This window comes from Clinocottus analis, unplaced genomic scaffold (assembly GCF_023055335.1).
Source record: "Clinocottus analis isolate CAN_PGR_092001 unplaced genomic scaffold, fCliAna1.0.p SCAF_42, whole genome shotgun sequence".
Classification (NCBI taxonomy): domain Eukaryota; kingdom Metazoa; phylum Chordata; class Actinopteri; order Perciformes; family Cottidae; genus Clinocottus; species Clinocottus analis.
Window position 1 is genome coordinate 557,501 of NW_027176176.1, and position 20,000 is coordinate 577,500.

The window sequence follows — 20,000 nt, forward strand, 5'->3', positions numbered from 1 at the left end:
CAGTGTAGCCCCTCCCATCATGGTAGCCCCTCCCATCAATTTAACCCCTCCCATCATGGTAGCCCCTCCCATCAATTTAATCCCTCAATCAGTGTAGCCCCTCCCATCAGTGTAGCCCCTCCCATCATGGTAGCCCCTCCCTTCAGTGTAGCCCCTCCCTTCAGTGTAGCCCCTCCCTTCAGTGTAGCCCCTCCCATCATGGTAGCCCCTCCCTTCAGTGTAGCCCCTCCCTTCAGTGTAGCCCCTCCCTTCAGTGTAGCCCCTCCCGTCCTTGTAGAGGTATGAATGGGTGTGAATGGATGATGGACGTGGTGTTGAAGAGCTGTGAGTGGTCTCAGGACTAGAAGAGTCCATTTTCCATCTGATATTTGATGTTGAAGACAATAAGAAAGTGTAATTGGCAACACTTCCTATGTCTGTAATGCATTATTAATATACTTATGATGCGTTACAATCTGCTTACAGACTTGCACAAGTTCCAACAAGATGGCGATGACGTGTTTGAAACATGAGTCTTCATCTCTCAATACTTCCACTCGTCACCTCAGACGTCTCTTCCGGTCTGCAGGTCGCAGCATGCAGCCGCCTGGAGAACCAAGATGTTTAAAGATGTTTCACTCTTTAGTTTATGGGATCATATCTGAGCACCTCTGTCTGTTGTTGATGATTTATCAAAGTTCCTGTCAGGTGTCCGTCCTACTCTTCCAATCCTCCTCCTCTTCCTCATCAGTACCAGATGTTCCTGCTCGTGCTGCTCTCACAGACCCAGTTGGTTAAAATACACAACCAGACCGTTGAATCCTCATAAATACATAAATACATCTACTGAACTCAAAGACATACAGTCTCTATGTTCTCAGAGGAAGTTCAAGCACATCTGGATTAGGTCGTAGATTTCGAAGCACTAAGTAAAATCTCCTATTTGTGCTTTCCGTCATTATTTTGAAAGCATGTCTGTATTTATTGGCAGATTGAAGTTCTCCTTGATGCTCTAGACATGTGTCTGGTGCCCTGGTTCCTCTCCGCTGTCTGTAGATTTATTCCCCGGCTGCGTCACCTGTAATCCTCCTTTGACTCTCCATCCTGCTGCTCTGAGGCCATGGAGTCCTGTTGGCCAGCAGCCGCTGAAGTGTGTACATTTGTACATTTGCACCGCGTACTGAAGGTCGCGCTGTGTGAAGGTCGCGCTGTGTGAAGGTCACGCTGTGTGAAGGTGACCATGCTCCTCGGTCCGGATGCAGAGAGGCTCGTCTCAGCCCGGCACCAGCAGAGTGTTGCTTGTGGACTCAATGCAACACGGTGACCTTGAGGTCACCAGGAAACACATTACAGTGCTGAATCCATTACCTGTTGCCAAAGTGAGCTGAGTGCATGAGCTGCATGTTTCTAATGCCATGACGCCTGAACGCGTGCTTTCACCCGACCTCCTCGTCTGCTGGTCTAAACCTATTTAGGAGAAAACCTCTCTGAGAGAAGAGGTGCTCTCTGCAGCATGGAGTCCTTAACGAAACGTTTAAAAGATCTCAGAGCCTCCGCTGAGTTGCTGGAGACGCTCCTTCCTCCTGAAGCGTCCACCTCCTCAGCAGCTGTGTGACAGGCGACCTCTTGCCCTCCGTACATGGAGGCAGGAGAATGTCAGTCCACATGTTTGTGACGCAAAAGCTGAGTGGAAGGAAATGTCTCTGCGTGAGAATCGTGTCTCTTCCATTGGTGCTGATGGGCACCGCTCTGCATGGAGCCATCTTTAATACGCTTTGCTTTGAAGGAACAGGAAGGTCAAACGATGTATTTATGCTCCACTAAGACCCACACGTGGGGAGGAGGTATTCATTTAATTCCTTTCCTTTAATTCCACTATGCTGGGTCTTATGCAACAGCAGGTGTTTATGATGAAGTGATTTTAATCTGCACAATGCAGCAGAATAAAGATCTACTTTCATGTTGTTGTTGTGAGACGCACACACAGGATGTGTTGCATTCATACAGTAACCGGACATATAGCGTGGTCCAGACTGCTACCTTGTAGCAATTTCAAGAGTCTTCCTGTGTGTGTGTGTGTGTGTGTGTGCGCATGTGTGTGTGTGTGTGTGTGTGTGTGTGTGTGTGTGTGTGTGTGTGTGTGTGTGTGTGTGTGTGTGTGTGTGTGTGTGTGTGCAGCCCCTCTCCTCTGACAATGCACTGAAGACAGCCGACAGTCACACAAAGAGGAAGCCCCACCCTGCTGGTGTGAGGCAGGAGGCACCAGACCCATGATGTCACACGTTATGATGTCACACGGTATGATGTCACACGGTATGATGTCACACGGTATGATGTCACACGTTATGATGTCACACGTCATGATGTCACACATTATGATGTCGCACGTCATGATGTCACACATTATGATGTCGCACGTCATGATGTCACACGTTATGACGTCACACGTTATGATGTCACATGTCATGATCTCCTGGAGTCATAGTAGTAGTAGCAGTAGTAGTAGTACTAGTACTACTGCTACTACTACTGTGACTAGTACTAGTACTACTAATACTAGTAGTAGTAGTAGCAGTAGTAGTACTAGTACAGTAGTAGTACAGCAGTAGTAGTAGTTCCACGTGCATGCGTACATGTGCACATGCATGCTCATCATATTGTCATATTCTGTCTCGTGTCCATGAGAGTCCGTTCACGTGGACTCGTCCTCTGAATCAACGTGCTGCAGATGGATTTAGTGCAGGACCCCTGAATGGAACAGGATTATCAGGGAGCACGGCCGGATTACAGCTACTGGACAGCTATCATAGCTATCATAGCTATCATAGCTAACTAATCATAGCTATCATAGCTATCATGATAGCTATCATGATAGCTATCATAGCTTACTAATCATAGCTATCATAGCTAACTAATCATAGCTATCATAGCTATCATGATAGCTATGATAGCTATCATAGCTAACTAATCATAGCTATCATAGCTAACTAATCATAGCTATCATAGCTATCATGATAGCTATGATAGCTATGATAGCTATCATAGCTATCATAGCTATGATAGCTATCATGATAGCTGTCATAGCTATCATCATAGCTATGATAGCTATCATGATAGCTGTGACAGCTATCATTAGTTAGCTATGATAGCTATCATTAGTTAGCTATGGTAGCTATCATTAGCTATCCCGCTATGAGCTCCACACGCTCGTCCTCTCAGCAGAGGGCCTCCACCGCTCCACCGCCTCAGAAGCAGCGTTCAGGGTCGCGTGCAGGTGATGCGTTCGACAGCGTTTCATCTCATCTCCAGTTTAAAGGACTTGTGAGCCTTCGATCTGCTGCGGAGGATTCCTGTGCTTGTTGGGGGATATTAATATGTTGCTAGCTCTGATACCATCGCCATGGCTTTATGGATTATCCATCATATCAATCTGACCTCTAACCCACAGCCGGGTTATTTTAAGAGCGGTGTTCGTGGCAGCCGTCATGCTTCACACAGGAGGAAGCAGCAGGAGGTCAGTGTGCACTGAACACGGAGGAGCTGTGCACATGTGCATTCATGCAATTTCAGGCAGAAAACTGACCCTTTGCTGAGTTGCTAAGCCCCTCCCCCGTTCATTTATTTAGCTACGCCTGTCTTTTGAATATACAGTTTATGAGGACAGTGGAGTCATCCTGAATGTCTTGAATCCACACAGAAGTTGGAAGATAAAAGATAAAGACAGCTGTCTCCTCTCAAGCCGTGACTAAAGCGAGCTGTGAGCTCCAGCTGATGGAGGCGGATCATTTAAACTGTCAGAGCTGGACGGAGGCTACACGGAGGCCAGGAAGTCTGCATCATATTGTGGACCCCAGATCCTCCGTCTACACACGACCTCAGAGCCACGATGCTATCGACAAGATGTTCAGGGTGTAAACTTCCCCAAACCAAATAAAGACCAGGTGCAAGTGATTTGGGGCTTTATAAATAGAACTGAACAGCTTCATGGGAGAAGTTGAGAAGGCGGTCAATATGGAGTCCAGGATTATTTATCAGGATTACTCATCAGGATTATTCAGTAACATATTATGAAGACATTTTCACATTTGAAACCAAAGAAAGCGAGCTCGCCCCGTGTTGGCTGTTACTTTAGGAAGCGCTTGATTTGATCTGCAGCAGTTTTCCTTCTCCAACCTCAGTGCAGTCCAGCTGCTCATGGTGCTCATGGTGCTCATGGTGCTCATGGTGCTCATGGTGCTCATGGTGCTCATGGTGTTCATGGTGCTCATGGTGCTCATGGTGCTCATGGTGCTCATGGTGCTCATGGTGCTCATGGTGCTCATGGTGCTCATGGTGTTCATGGTGCTCATGGTGCTCATGGTGTTCATGGTGCTCATAGTGTTCATGGTGTTCATGGTGTTCATGGTGCTCATGGTGCTCATGGTGCTCATGGTGCTCATGGTGTTCATGGTGCTCATGGTGCTCATGGTGCTCATGGTGCTCATAGTGCTCATGGTGCTCATGGTGCTCATACTCATGGTGCTCATGGTGCTCATAGTGCTCATGGTGCTCATGGTGCTCATGGTGCTCATGGTGCTCATGGTGTTCATGGTGCTCATGGTGTTCATAGTGCTCATGGTGCTCATGGTGCTCATGGTGCTCATGGTGTTCATGGTGCTCATGGTGTTCATGGTGTTCATGGTGCTCATGGTGTTCATGGTGCTCATGGTGCTCATGGTGCTCATGGTGCTCATGGTGTTCATGGTGCTCATGGTGTTCATAGTGCTCATGGTGCTCATGGTGCTCATGGTGCTCATGGTGTTCATGGTGTTCATGGTGCTCATGGTGCTCATGGTGCTCATGGTGCTCATGGTGTTCATGGTGCGCATGGTGCTCATGGTGTTCATGGTGCTCATGGTGCTCATGGTGCTCATGGTGTTCATGGTGCTCATGGTGCTCATGGTGTTCATGGTGCTCATGGTGTTCATGGTGCTCATGGTGCTCATGGTGTTCATGGTGTTCATGGTGCTCATGGTGTTCATGGTGCTCATGGTGCTCATGGTGCTCATGGTGCTCATGGTGCTCATGGTGCTCATGGTGTTCATGGTGCTCATGGTGCTCATGGTGCTCATGGTGCTCATGGTGCTCATGGTGCTCATGGTGCCCTCAACAGGACCTCAGGGTCCAGGAGAGTTTGTTAAGGTCCTGCAGAGACCTGTTGAAACTGGAATCACAACTATTCAGGAGAGTCCTGCATCGAGCTCCCGGCTGCTTCCTCCTTCTTGGCATCAGCAGTATTTCCTCAGAGGGAAACGTTTGTCTCTCCTCGGGTGTCCTGCCCGTCTGAACACGTCTTGATGAACTGCTCCCGTCAGGGCTCAAACCCTTTTTACCGGTTTGGCGTGTTATGGAAATGAGTCGACATCTTTTGTCACATTGACTGATGCAGAACAAGCAGACGGCCTCGTGGTCTAACCGCTCCCAATGTAAACGCGTCTGAACCCAGAGACTCCCAGGAAGTTAAGTCACTGGAGGAAACAAGCCGGCGTGAGAGAAGTGGAGACTTCTGAGCCGACTGACACACATTCAGGACGGCAGGGCGAGCCCACTGAAGACATTAGTGCGTGTCTGCTGCGTCACGCGGTGATGTACAGAACCAGCGTGTGACATCACCGCTCACACTGCGTTCTGCAGCTGAAAGGTCCAACCAGCCGGTTCTCACGCTGCACAGTCAGGACGTCCCACAGGAGAACACGCGGCTTCAAACCGCATCAAGAAAGGTCTCAAGCTGAGCTGTGTGTCCACAGGAAGTGGCTTCAACCTCATGAAGGCGTTCTGCTGGTTTGAGATTGTTCAAACACGGCGTGTGATTCTCTAAGACTCAAAAAGACTCAAAAAGACTCAAAAAGATTCAAAAAGACTCAAAAAGATTCAAAAAGACTCAAAAAGATTCAAAAAGATTCAAAAAGACTCAAAAAGACTCAAAAAGACTCAGTGCTTCATTCCTCCTCCTGAAGCATTTCCTGCTGGAGTTGAACCATTTAAGGAGTAAACTCTACTACGGAACATCAACTGACACACACACACACACACACACACACACACACACACACACACACACACACACACACACACACACACACACACACACACACACACACTCTCTCTCTTCAGTAGTTTATCTCTTCATCATGGTCTGACTAATCTTACAATGTTCCTGTGAAAAGAAGCGTTGAGTCACATGTTTGTCTTCCACACACAATGTGGGTGTTGTTTAGTGTTGTGTAGTGTTGTGTTGTGTAGTGTTGTGTTGTCTCCTTGAATAAGAACAACACCCAACTGGTTCAATCAACAGATGAAAGACAGAAAAAGATGAAGAGTGAGAGCACGTTTCATCTTCCCCTTCACTTCTATCCTGCAGGTATTACGTCCTGCACTCAACCTTTTACCTCTCTTCTTCCTCTTCTTCCTCTTCCTCCTCTTCCTCCTCCTCGTCTTCTTCCTCCTCCTCCTCTTCCTCCTCTTCCTCCTCCTCCTCCTTCTCCTGCTGCTTCTCCTCCTCCTCGTCTTCTTCCTCCTCCTCCTCCTCCTCCTCCTCCTCCTCCTCCTCCTCCTCATCCTCCTCCTTCTCCTCCTCCTCCTCCTCCTCCTCCTCCTCCTCCAGCAGCAGACGGGCAGGAGGGATGATTGATGGCTGACAGTTGCTAGAGATAACTGATGGAGAGGTGCATATGGACAGAAGATGGAGTGATTGGGTGGATGAGTGAGAGGAGGTGTAGACTGAGGAGGAGGCCAGGCAGTGAAGAGGGCTTCATGGTCTGCATGCTCACCGGTGCATGCGTCCTCATGGCGGCTCTCTGGGAGCAGAGCAGCTGTGTTGACTCCTCGCTCACATCTGGATCCAGTGGAGCAGCTGGTTCACACTGAAACGTTCTCCACGCTGGTTATGTTCTGCTCTCTCATAGTTGTGCGCTGTACTTTTTCTACGTCTACATTTCTTCTTCAACCCTTCTGCTCTTCTCTCTCTGGCTCCGCCCACGAGGAGGAAGCTCAGCGTCAGAGGCTTCACCTTCTCTGTCTTTAAACACCAGCATTTAAAATGTGTTTCATCTCCTCAGTGATGGCCTCACAGGCTGTTGCTCACTGTGTGTTGGTCCACACACACACACACACACACACACACACACACACACACACACACACACTGCAGTGTGATTGACAGGCCAATCTCCCAGAGACAGAGGGGAACGTGGATCTCTCTCTCAGAACCCGGTGGATCCACCTCACATTCCACGTTGTTCCATTATTCATCCTCCTTCCCTCAGACCTCTGTGGAATTCTGTAAAACCAAATGAAAACATTCCCATCTGCCGCGTCAGCAGTCCTGCACGTTCTTGGATCCATCACCCCCGCCCCCGCTAAGTCACACACGCACACACACACACACACACACACACACACACACACACACACACACACACACACACACACACACACACACGCGTGTGCGCTTTCGCATGTGTCTCCTTCCATTTGTTGGATGGATTGGACCGTCGCATACAAGCTGGAACAAACCAGAACAGCTGCAGCAAAGTCACTATTCTGTAATGGACAATATGTCTTGGAGCTGTGTGCGTGTGTGTGTGCGTGCGTGTGTGTGTGTGTGTCTGTGTGTGTGTGTGTGTGTGTGTGTGTGTGTGTGTGTGTGTGTGTGTGTGAGAGAGAGAGCAATAAAGCATGTCAGAGCAGCTCAGACTCGCTCTTACCACATTTTTCCCACAGTTGTGAAGCAATAGACATCCAGCAGTGAAAGCCCTGTCAGAACTGTCCTTGTGTGTGTGTGTGTGTGTGTGTGTGTGTGTGTGTGTTAGTGTAGCAGAGCGTGAGTCGTGTGTTTAACATGAGTGTTTATGAAGAATGTCTCAGAGATGTCAGCAGACCTCAGAGACGTTTGTCTCTTTTGCTCTTTGCACTACTTCATGAAACCCCTCCCAGCTGAAGCATGCGACGCATGCTGCATGCTGCTCTCATGCTGCATGCTGCATGCAGCGCTCTGCGTGTCTCTGTCGGCTGCTGTGTTTCTCTGTCAGTGTGTGAGGGTCTCGTGTGAGACCACCCTCGTGTTAATGTAAACCTCTTCACTGTTTCTCAACCCCGGATCCTCCGTCTACACACGACCTCATGTCTGGTGATCAGTTCATGAACACACAACAAATACGACACCAGAGCGCCTGATGCTGAGAGTCTGACTGAGAGCCAGCTGAAAGTTAAAGTCTGTAAAATCAACCCTGATGTCACTGCATGTGATGTCACTGCATGTGATGTCACTGCATGTAGTGTCACTGCATGTGGTGTCACTGTATGTGATGTCACTGCATGTAGTGTCACTGCATGTGGTGTCACTGTATGTGATATCACTGCATGTGATGTCACTATATGTGATGTCACTGCATGTGATGTCACTACATGTGATATCACTGCATTTGATGTCACTATATGTGATGTCACTGCATGTGATGTCACTACATGTGATATCACTGCATGTGATATCACTATATGTGATGTCACTGCATGTGATGTCACTGCATGTGACGCTTGCTGTGGGTGGTCAGCAGCTTCCTGCTGGTCAGCTCCTGGTCAACAGGAAGCTGCTGGTCAACAGGAAGCTGCAGGTCAACAGGAAGCTGCTGGTCAACAGAAAGCTGCAGGTCAACAGGAAGCTGCAGGTCAACAGGAAGCTGCTGGTCAACAGGAAGCTGCAGGTCAACAGGAAGCTGCTGGTCAACAGGAAGCTGCAGGTCAACAGGAAGCTCTGGTCAACAGGAAGCTGCAGGTCAACAGAAAGCTCTGGTCAACAGGAAGCTGCAGGTCAACAGGAAGCTCTGGTCAACAGGAAGCTGCAGGTCAACAGGAAGCTCTGGTCAACAGGAAGCTGCTGGTCAACAGGAAGCTGCAGGTCAACAGGAAGCTCTGGTCAACAGGAAGCTGCTGGTCAACAGGAAGCTGCAGGTCAACAGGAAGCTGCAGGTCAACAGGAAGCTGCTGGTCAACAGGAAGCTGCAGGTCAACAGGAAGCTCTGGTCAACAGAAAGCTGCAGGTCAACAGGAAGCTGCAGGTCAACAGAAAGCTCTGGTCAACAGGAAGCTGCAGGTCAACAGGAAGCTCTGGTCAACAGGAAGCTCTGGTCAACAGGAAGCTGCAGGTCAACAGGAAGCTGCAGGTCAACAGGAAGCTCTGGTCAACAGGAAGCTGCAGGTCAACAGGAAGCTCTGGTCAACAGGAAGCTGCAGGTCAACAGGAAGCTGCAGGTCAACAGAAAGCTCTGGTCAACAGGAAGCTGCAGGTCAACAGGAAGCTGCAGGTCAACGGGAAGCTGCAGGTCAACAGGAAGCTGCAGGTCAACAGGAAGCTCTGGTCAACAGGAAGCTCTGGTCAACAGGAAGCTGCTGGTCAACAGGAAGCTGCTGGTCAACAGGAAGCTCTGGTCAACAGGAAGCTGCAGGTCAACAGGAAGCTGCAGGTCAACAGGAAGCTGCAGGTCAACAGGAAGCTGCAGGTCAGCGCCTCCAGAGACGCCAGCAGGAGGGAAGTGCAGCACAGCTCTCGTCTTCCTTCTGCTTGAAGCAGCGTCTCTCGGTCTCATGAACAGAAGCGTCACTGAGGACGTCCCTTCAGCTGTGTGCTGGAGGCCAGCGCCCGCTCAGCATGAAGGACTCACGGTGACATGAACCTCTTGGAGGACTTCCTGCATGGCGTGTGTCCTGAAAGAGAAAAGGAGCGTTCACAGTCTCATGACAAGACAATAATCAATACTGTTGTCATCTCAACATGAAGCTCCACAAAGCCCTAACTGGTTTGATCCCATTGAACCCAGTGAATCCATGTGGACGCGTTGCAGCAGGATTCATCCTGACTGGACCTCATCATGGCTGTCAAAGCTGAACCGCCTCACTGCTGGAAGCATCCTGCAGGACCACGTGCACACGCTGCTGGGTCCAGTTTGTGCTGTGTGTGTGTGTGTGTGTGCATGTGTGTGTGTGTGTGTGTGTGTGTGTGTGTGTGTGTGTGTGTGTGTGTGTGTGTGTGTGTGTGTGTGAGTGTGAGACACAGCTGGGCTCCCAGCATTAGCATATCTCTGGAGCGTCCAGTGTTTAGACTGTGGCTTTACAAGAGAAGCAGTCACATTGATCATTGTGCTGCTTCCTGTGAGAACGTGTTCCTCCCCAATGGGAGAACGTGTTCCTCCTCAATAAGAGAACACGTTCCTCCTCGATGGGAGAACGTGTTCCTCCTCAATAAGAGAACACGTTCCTCCTCCATGGGAGAACGAGTTCCTCCTCGATGGGAGAACGTGTTCCTCCTCGATGGGAGAACGTGTTCCTCCTCAATAGGAGAACGAGTTCCTCCTCCATGAGAGAACGTGTTCCTCCTCGATGGGAGAACGAGTTCCTCCTCCATGAGAGAACGTGTTCCTCCTCGATGGGAGAACGAGTTCCTCCTCCATGAGAGAACGTGTTCCTCCTCGATGGGAGAACGAGTTCCTCCTCCATGGGAGAACGTGTTCCTCCTCGATGGGAGAACGCGTTCCTCCTCGATGGGAGAACGCGTTCCTCCTCAATAGGAGAACGTGTTCCTCCTCAATAGGAGAACGTGTTCCTCCGATGTGAAGCGGCAGCTGGACTCTGACTTCCATTCACGGATGAACAACGACCGACAGACACACTGTGACACTGATCCTCTGGCCCCGCCCCCTGCCTGTACGATAGCCAATGAGCAGCTCCCGCATGCACCATGTCTCTTGTGCATTCATTGCTGTCCAGCTGCCTGCTGCTCTGTGGAGGAGAACCTCCAGCCGCCTCCACCTCTGACCTGCTGCTGCGCCACAGGAGCTTCCTCCTCCTGTTCTCATGCTCCTGTGTGTGTGTGTGTGTGTGTGTGTGTGTGTGTGTGTGTGTGTGTGTGTGTGTGTGTGTGTGTAGCAGTGAGGGATGAGCGCGCTGTCCCTTCAGGGAGGATTGCTGCCTTGTGGCCTCGCTCCTCCTCTTCATCACATTCATCTCACATTTATTTAACCTCTAATGAGAGGAGACGAGTCTGTGAGCCTGAACTTAAGCTGGACTAAACCTGATCTAAACCTGAACTAAACCTGATCTAAACCTGAACTAAACCTGATCTAAACCTGAACTAAACCTGAACTAAACCTGATCTAAACCTGAACTAAACTTGAACTAAACCTGATTTAAACCTGAACTAAACCTGAACTAAACCTGATCTAAACCTGATCTAAACCTGAACTAAACCTGATCTAAACCTGAACTAAACTTGAACTAAACCTGATCTAAACCTGAACTAAACCTGAACTAAACCTGATCTAAACCTGAACTAAACCTGATCTAAACACGATCTAAAACTTACCTAAACCTGTTCTAAACCTAATCTAAACCTGATCTAAACCTGTTCTAAACCTGATCTAAACCTGAACTAAACCTGAACTAAACCTGATGTAAACCTGAACTAAACCTGATCTAAACCTGATCTAAACCTGTTCTAAACCTGATCTAAACCTAATCGAAACCTGATCGAAACCTGATCGAAACCTGTTCTAAACCTAATCTAAACCTGAACTAAACCTGATGTAAACCGGATCTAAACCTAATCTAAACCTGTTCTAAACCTGATCTAAACCTGATCTAAACGTAGTCTAAACCTGATCAAAACATGATCGAAACCTGTTCTAAACCTGATCTAAACCTGAACTAAACCTGATGTAAACCTGAACTAAACCTGATGTAAACCTGAACTAAACCTGATCTAAACCTGATCTAAACCTGATCTAAACCTGATCTAAACCTAATCGAAACCTGATCGAAACCTGTTCTAAACCTAATCTAAACCTGAACTAAACCTGATGTAAACCGGATCTAAACCTGTTCTAAACCTGATCTAAACCTGATCTAAACGTAGTCTAAACCTGATCGAAACCTGATCGAAACCTGTTCTAAACCTAATCTAAACCTGATCTAAACCTGATGTAAACCGGATCTAAACCTGAACTAAACCTGTTCTAAACCTGATCTAAACCTGATGTAAACCTGATGTAAACCTGTTCTTAACCTGAACTAAACCTGATCTAAACCTGATGTAAACCTGATCTAAACCTGATCTAAACCTGATCTAAACCTAATTGAAACCTGATCGAAACCTGATCGAAACCTGTTCTAAACCTAATCTAAACCTGATCTAAACCTGATGTAAACCTGATGTAAACCTGTTGTAAACCTGTTCTAAACCTGATCTAAACCTGATGTAAACCTGATGTAAACCTGATCTAAACCTTATGTAAACCTGATGTAAACCTGATCTAAACCTGATGTAAACCTGTTGTAAACCTGTTGTAAACCTGATCTAAACCTGATGTAAACCTGATCTAAACCTGATCTAAACCTGATGTAAACCTGATGTAAACCTGATCTAAACCTGATGTAAACCTGATGTAAACCTGATGTAAACCTGATCTAAACCTGATGTAAACCTGATCTAAACCTGATCTAAACCTGATCTAAACCTGATGTAAACCTGATCTAAACCTGAAACCTTTAGTATCATTTTAAAGGACAGCGTGAGCAGAGAGCCTCACAGCTGCTTCCTCCATCATGTTTGGTCTCTTTGTCTCATCATCAGGGCAGATGTTTGTTCAAGGAATGAGTTGTGTGTGTGTTGTGTGTTGTGTTGTGAGATGTGTACGTGTTGTGTGTTGTGCATTGTGTTGTGTTGTGCGTTGGGTCTGAAAGGAGCATGAAGGCCTCTTTGTTCAACTCACAGAAGCTTCTGTCTGTGAGAAGAGTCTGTTTAGAGTACTGATCATTAACTAAAGGTTCTACTGGGACTGAGGTTCTACTGGGACTGAAGGTTCTACTGGGACTGAAGTTCTACTGGGACTGAAGGTTCTACTGGGATTGAGGTTCTACTGGGACTGAAGGTTCTACTGGGACTGAAGGTTCTACTGGGACTGAAGTTCTACCAGTTGCATTTTGTTAAATGACTCAACATCTTGAAACTCTTTCTTTGTTCCTCTGCGTTCATGAATCTCTTTGTTGTCATTTTGTCTTCTTTTACTTCAGCTTCATGGCAGCAGCTCATGAAGGAGAGAGAGAGAGAGCAAGAGAGAGAGAGAGAGATAAAGAGAGAGAGAGAGAGAGAGAGAGAGAGAGAAAGGGAGAGAGAGAGAGAGAGAGAGAGAGAGAGAGAGAGAGATAAAGAGAGAGAGAGAGAGAGAGAGAGAGAGAGAGAGAGAGAGAGAGAGAGAGAGAGAGAGCAGAGGCGGGTACTAATGAAACAAAGAGAAAACGGGTAATGGAGGATTTCTGGGGAGAAGAGTGCTGATGGACACGACCTGTGGTCTGCATCACTTCACCTCAGCCTCACTTCCTGCGTCTCGCTGCAGCTGCAGCTGCAGCTGCAGCTGCAGCTTGCTGCTTGCATCTCGCAGCTTGCATCTTGCAGCTTGCTGTTTTCAGCTTGCAGCTTGCTGCTTACAGCTTGCTGTTTTCAGCTTGCTGCTTGCGGCTTGCTGTTTTCAGCTTGCAGCTTGCTGCTTACAGCTTGCTGTTTTTAGCTTGCTGCTTACAACTTGCAGCTTGCTATTTTCAGCTTGCTGCTTACAACTTGCAGCTTGCTGTTTTTAGCTTGCTGCTTACAGCTTGCAGCTTGCTATTTTCAGCTTGCTGCTTACAACTTGCAGCTTGCTGTTTTTAGCTTGCTGCTTGCTGCTTACAGCTTGCAGCTTGCTGTTTTTAGCTTGCTGCTTACAGATTGCAGCTTGCTGTTTTTAGCTTGCTGCTTACAGCTTGCAGCTTGCTGTTTTCAGCTTGCTGTTTTTAGCTTGCTGTTTTCAGCTTGCTGTTTTCAGCTAGCTGCTTGCAGCTTGCTGCTTGCAGCTTGCTGCTTGCAGCTTGCAGCTGCAGCTGCAGCTTGCAGCTTGGTCTGTTTGTCTCTCAGGAGGCATCAGCAGCGTGTGACAGACGCAGCATTGAGACCTGAAGGATGCAGAGACACAAAGAGGAAATTTGGTCAGTTAAAAAAAAAAAGCGTGAGTGATGGTGAGGCCTGTTGCCATGGTGATTGTGGTCAATGAATGGTTGCCATGGTACTCGCTACTTGGCATTCTGGGTAGGGGATATTTAGTTGTGTGTGTGTGTGATGATGAAAGTGTGTCTCTGTGTCCTGACGGTGATCACAAGACGTTGTGCGGGTCTGTTTGAGTGACAGCTCATCAGCCCAGAGGGCGGGCCTTCATCATCATCATCATCATCATTGTACATAACACAACATTACTACACTCAAACTGCACCACTGGGCTCTGTGTGTGTTTGTTGTGACGTCGTCCTCTTTCAGCTCACACTGGCAGATTTAATATTTCATACGGAGGTTTGGCTCGCGTCGATGTGTATGAGGTCATGTTGTTTATTCACGTTGTGTGTGTGTGTGTCGACTACACACACACAGAGTGATGTCAGCATCATGAGGTCAATGCCCATTACAGCCGGGTTTATGAGTCAAATAATGTAAAACTCAGTATGCGAGATTTACATGAGAAACTGATACACACACACACACACACACACACACACACACGCACACACACACGCACACACACACACACACGCACACACACACATGCACACACACACACGCACACACACACGCACATGCACACACACACGCACACACGCACACGCACACACACACGCACACACACACACGCACACACACACACACGCACACACACGCACACGCACACACACACGCACACACACACACACACACACACGCACACACACACACACGCACACACACGCACACACACACACACGCACACACACACACACGCACACACACACACACACACACACACACACACACACACACACACACACACACACACACACACAAACACGCACACACACACACACACACACACACACACACACGCACACACACACACACAAACAGTGGATCAGAGGCATCAGGACTCTCTTGTGCTCGTTGTGTTGATGCTTTGATGGTTTTTCTTTCGTCCTGAACGTCAGATGTTTCCTGTTGGGTCCGTTGGTCAGACGTGTCTCATGTTTCCTCTTCGTGTGGTTCCTGGAGGCTCGTCACGTCTTCATCACATGAACGACGTCACGTCTTCGTCACATGAACGACGTCACGTCTTCGTCACATGAACGACGTCACGTCTTCGTCACATGAACGACGTCACGTCTTCGTCACATGAACGACGTCACGTCTTCGTCACATGAACGACGTCACGTCTTCGTCACATGAACGACGTCACGTCTTCGTCACATGAACGACGTCACGTCTTCGTCACATGAACGACGTCACGTCTTCGTCACATGAACGACGTCACGTCTTCGTCACATGAACGACGTCACGTCCAGTGGACATCTGCGTGAACGTCTCCTGCAGGAGCGTCCTGCTGCTCTGGGAAGAGACGCTGATGTGACGCCATGACACACGTTGAAGACATGCGTGTGCAGCCGACCACGAGGCTGCAGTACACACACGGGGACGGGAATAGAGTGTGTGTCGTGTGTGTGTGTCGTGTGGATGCTTGTTGCACTCTGAGCGAGGCTCCCCTCCCCCGCCTCACCGTGACGTCAGCGGGTACAGTACGAGCCCCTCCCCCTCCGACCGGCTGCAGCATCCTCACTGGAGCCGCTTTGGGGTGTTCCCACACACACACACACACACACACACACACACACACACACGCGCGCAGAAGGGACCAGCTTGTAAAACACGTCTTCTTCCTCACTGCCTTTGTGTCTTCATTCAGCCGTCGTGTCTTGCAGCATTACCCATAATCCTCTTTGGCAGTCACTCATTCTCCATGTCACTTTAATCTGGTAACTCTGGAGCGTTTCGTGAAACTCATCATGAGCTGAGACACTGAACAATGTGAAGGGATGAATATGGACCATCATGCATTGCAGCCCTCTCAAACACTCGTGTTGCTTCTTTAGTATTTATTCTCGTCACAGCTGACAACCTTCTGGCTGTACTGCTTTTCACAGCTCAGAATTGCTGTGCACACACGTGCATGTGAGAACAGCTGCACAGAATGCATCCGAACTGCAACGTGAAGCCGTAACGCAGTAACGCAGTAACGCAGTCACCTGCAGGCTGCAGGCTGCACTCACCTGGACCTGATGAGAGACCAGCAGCTCGTCAGCTGCTCCTGTGTGACCTCTCTGCGTCCGTGTCTTCTCTCGCTGGTTGCTGGCGCGCGAGCTGCAGAGACGCCGTAATGAGCTCGTCCTCTGCATCCACAGCTGTGTGACATCATGTGTTTGCTGCAGTGACTCAGAGGAGGACGCGCTGCTGCTGGAGGAGACGTCTTTATATAACACGCTGCTGAAGAGCAGAAGAGAAGCATGTTCTCTGAAACAAGATAAATCATCACACACACACACACACACACACACACACACACACACACACACCGTGAGTGTGATGGAGTCAAGAAGAAGCAGTCTGTAAACTGTTCTGGAGTCAAGAACAAGCTGAACATCCCCAAGCATTGATAAAAAAAAAAGGAGCAGAAAGGAATTCTGGGAATGTTGTTCTCCTGAGCAGGTGCTGCCCCTCCCCCTCCTCCCTCCCCCTCCTCCCTCCCCTCTCAGCTCCGTCTTTATAAAGTAAACACGTCCTCTCGCTGTAGATCAGCTGTCAGGCCGTTCCCTCTCAGGGGGCGGACCTGGAGACGAGGGCGGGGCTGAGATTGTGTGATGACATCATCGTCTGCCTCAGCTTTTGGGGATCCGACATGTTCCAGCACGTGCAGGGTGTGACCCATCCTCCAGAGCGCCGATCCTCCAGAGCGCCACTGCTCTGAGGAAGCAGAGCAATGGAGGAATTACTCATCTTATTACTCATTATGATTTATGATATGAATACTTTCAGCCTCTTAGTAAGACCCTGTGTGTGTGTTTGTGTGTGTGTGTGTGTGTGTGTGTGTGTGTCCACCCTAATGGAAGAAGACCCCTGGGGGACCACCTGACACACACACACACACCCTGCTGTGTGTATTCACATGTTGTGTACCTGTGAGATGTGCGTTGTCGCTCCCTGAGAGGCGGCAGCGTCTCTCCGTCTGCATGATGTCACTGATCACTGATCACTGATCAATGATCACTGATCACTGATCAGTGATCAGCTCCTCCATGTTGAGGCTGTGGCTGCTGGCAGCTTCATGTATGAAAGCACAACTTCATCTCTCCATCTCTTTTCTTCCATCCTTTGTTAAAGAGCTGAGTAGTGTAGAAGTCCTGCTTGTGTTACTCTGAGCTGGTGCTGAGTCTCTCCCAGCGGGAGGAGAGGAGGAAGAGGAGGAAGAGGAGGAAGAGGAGGACGTCTCTGGTTCCAGTCAGAGACCTGATGAGCTGTGTTGTGTCTGCAGGGCCGGCGTTGACGATGTGGAGACAGACGTGGTGGAGATCGAGGCCAAGCTGGACAAGGTAAGAGCCACGCAAACATGCTGTTGCTCTGTCAGGATGCTCTGTCAGGATGCTCTGTCAGGATGCTCTGTCAGGATGCTCTAAAGGGATGCTCGTGCCGCTCTCTCTATCATCGCATCCTGGCCCTTGGGCTCCTGCAGCACATCATGAGATCACATCCCCATGTTGACAGATTTGTTGACACCCGGCCTGCAGCAGCAGCAGCAGCAGCAGCAGCAGCAGCAGCAGCAGCAGCAGCAGCAGCAGCACTAACGTGTCATTAAGGTGTCAGTCACGTGCACGTGTTCACTGTGATGCACATCCCACACAGCTGCACAGAACGCTGCTGCTTGAAGGTGCAGAGAGCTGTGCATGTCCTCATGCCAGCTCCTCTCTCTCTGCATGGGGGCGAGAGACAGATGGAACAAAGAAAAGCAAACAAATGTGATGGAGCATCAATGTTCAGAGAGAAGAGGAGTAATTCAGATTTATTGAAGATGAGTTTGAGTAAGTTCATATCTAGAATGAGCTCTTCTACCAGAATGCTTTAGGAATACTACAAAGTTCATAATATAATACTACATAATATAATACTACAAAGTTCATAATATAATACTACATAATATAATACTACAAAGTTCATAATATAATACTACATAATATAATACTACAAAGTTCATAATATAATACTACATAATATAATACTACATAGTTCATAATATAGGGATAAGGATATATTTATTTTCATTGTAAAAGAAAACAAACAACGAAATTACGTTGGCAACAGAAAGTTAAGACATCAGTAACATATAAAAACATGTAAACTAATTTAAAATGGCATTTTTTAAATAAAAAAATTAAAATAGATAAGACATAAAACACAGGCATCAATGTTTTTAAAGTAAAAAAGTGAGTGTCTGGTGTGAGCTGGGTGGGGTGGTGGGGTGGTGGGGTGGTGAGGTCATGGGGTGGTGGGATGGTGGGGTGGTGGGGTCGTGGGGTGGTGGGGTGGTGGGGTTGTGGGGTGGTGGGGTCGTGGGGTCGTGGGGTCGTGGGGTGGTGGGGTGGTGGGGTGGTGAGGTCATGGGGTGGTGGGATGGTGGGGTGGTGGGGTCGTGGGGTGGTGGGGTGGTGGGGTTGTGGGGTGGTGGGGTCGTGGGGTCGTGGGGTGGTGGGGTCGTGGGGTCGTGGGGTGGTGGGTGGTGGGTGGTGGGGTGGTGGGGTGGTGGGGTGGTGGGGTCGTGGGGTCGTGGGGTGGTGGGGTCGTGGGGTCGTGGGGTGGTGGGTGGTGGGTGGTGGGGTCGTGGGGTGGTGGGGTCGTGGGGTGGTAGGGTGGTGGGTCGTGGGGTGGTGGGGTGGTGGGGTCGTGGGGTGGTGGGGTCGTGGGGTGGTGGGGTGGTGGGGTCGTGGGGTCGTGGGTGGTGGGTGGTGGGGTGGTGGGGTGGTGGGGTCGTGGGTGGTGGGGTCGTGGGGTCGTGGGGTGGTGGGGTCGTGGGGTGGTGGGGTCGTGGGGTGGTGGGGTGGTGGGGTGGTGGGGTCGTGGGTGGTGGGTGGTGGGTGGTGGGGTCGTGGGGTGGTGGGTGGTGGGGTGGTGGGTGGTGGGGTGGTGGAGGATGGAGGAAACCGCTCTCGGGTAAAAGCTGTTCCTCAGCCTGTTAGACGGGTTTGATGGACCTGAATCGTCTTCCTGGTGGAACAAACAGACAGTGACCAGGGCGTGTGGCGTCTCTGTAGATGTTGCTGGCTTTCTTCTGGTCAGCATACGCAGAGTCCAGGTCCAGGAGATGGGAGAGGGAGATATATGTATACTACATAATATAATACTACATAGTTCATAATGTAGTACTCCATAATACATAAGATAATGCTAGGTTTCACTGCAGCTTCACTGCAGCTGTGATTCAAACGTTGCTCTGGAGCGTCCTGCTGGCTCCTGGTGCTCAACGTCTCTGTAACTATTAATATCTGTGGAGGATGAGACTCTGTGAACAGTCGTGTTGTTGCTCCTCCAGCTGGTGAAGCTGTGCAGCGGCATGATCGAGGCCGGCCGCGCCTACGTCAGCGCCAACAAGCTCTTTGTGACCGGCATCAAGGATCTGTCCCAGCAGTGCAGGAAGGAGGAGATGATCTCGGTGAGTCTGCTCATGGGTCAAGGAAGGCATCTGGTCATGTGACCTCATGAACACAGAGCGGCATGAGGCGTGTTGTCCGGACCCAGAGGCCGAGGATGGAACCCGTGCAGGCAGCGTGCTGACGCTCACCTGAGGCCTCAAGCTTCTGTTCTTCTGGGACGAGACGTCCTGTCAGGAGTCTCTGTGCTGGGTTCAGGTGAAGCAGACCCAGTGATTGTTCAGCTTCAGGAGAGTGTTGTTGAGGGATTTGATCATATTTATTATGTGAGAAAGAAGAAAAGAAGTCCATGTTTATGTGGAAAGATGTGTAACTACATTATTAATGTGTGTCGCCAACATTGAAGGAATGTCTGGAAAAGTGTGGAGAAAGCCTGCAGGAGATCGTCAACTACCACATGGTAACACACA

General features: G+C 49.2%; 1 protein-coding gene across 1 annotated transcript in view; it reads left to right on the forward strand.

Annotated features, from left to right (window-relative positions):
- Positions 1 to 20,000, forward strand: part of LOC137801684 (arf-GAP with coiled-coil, ANK repeat and PH domain-containing protein 3-like) — a 39,768-nt gene that overhangs the window by 3,730 nt on the left and 16,038 nt on the right. The window contains exons 2-4 of the mRNA XM_068599032.1: positions 17,424 to 17,481; positions 19,473 to 19,592; positions 19,937 to 19,990. Of these exons, the coding sequence (XP_068455133.1) occupies positions 17,424 to 17,481; positions 19,473 to 19,592; positions 19,937 to 19,990 (232 nt within the window). The remainder of the gene's footprint in view (positions 1 to 17,423; positions 17,482 to 19,472; positions 19,593 to 19,936; positions 19,991 to 20,000) is intronic.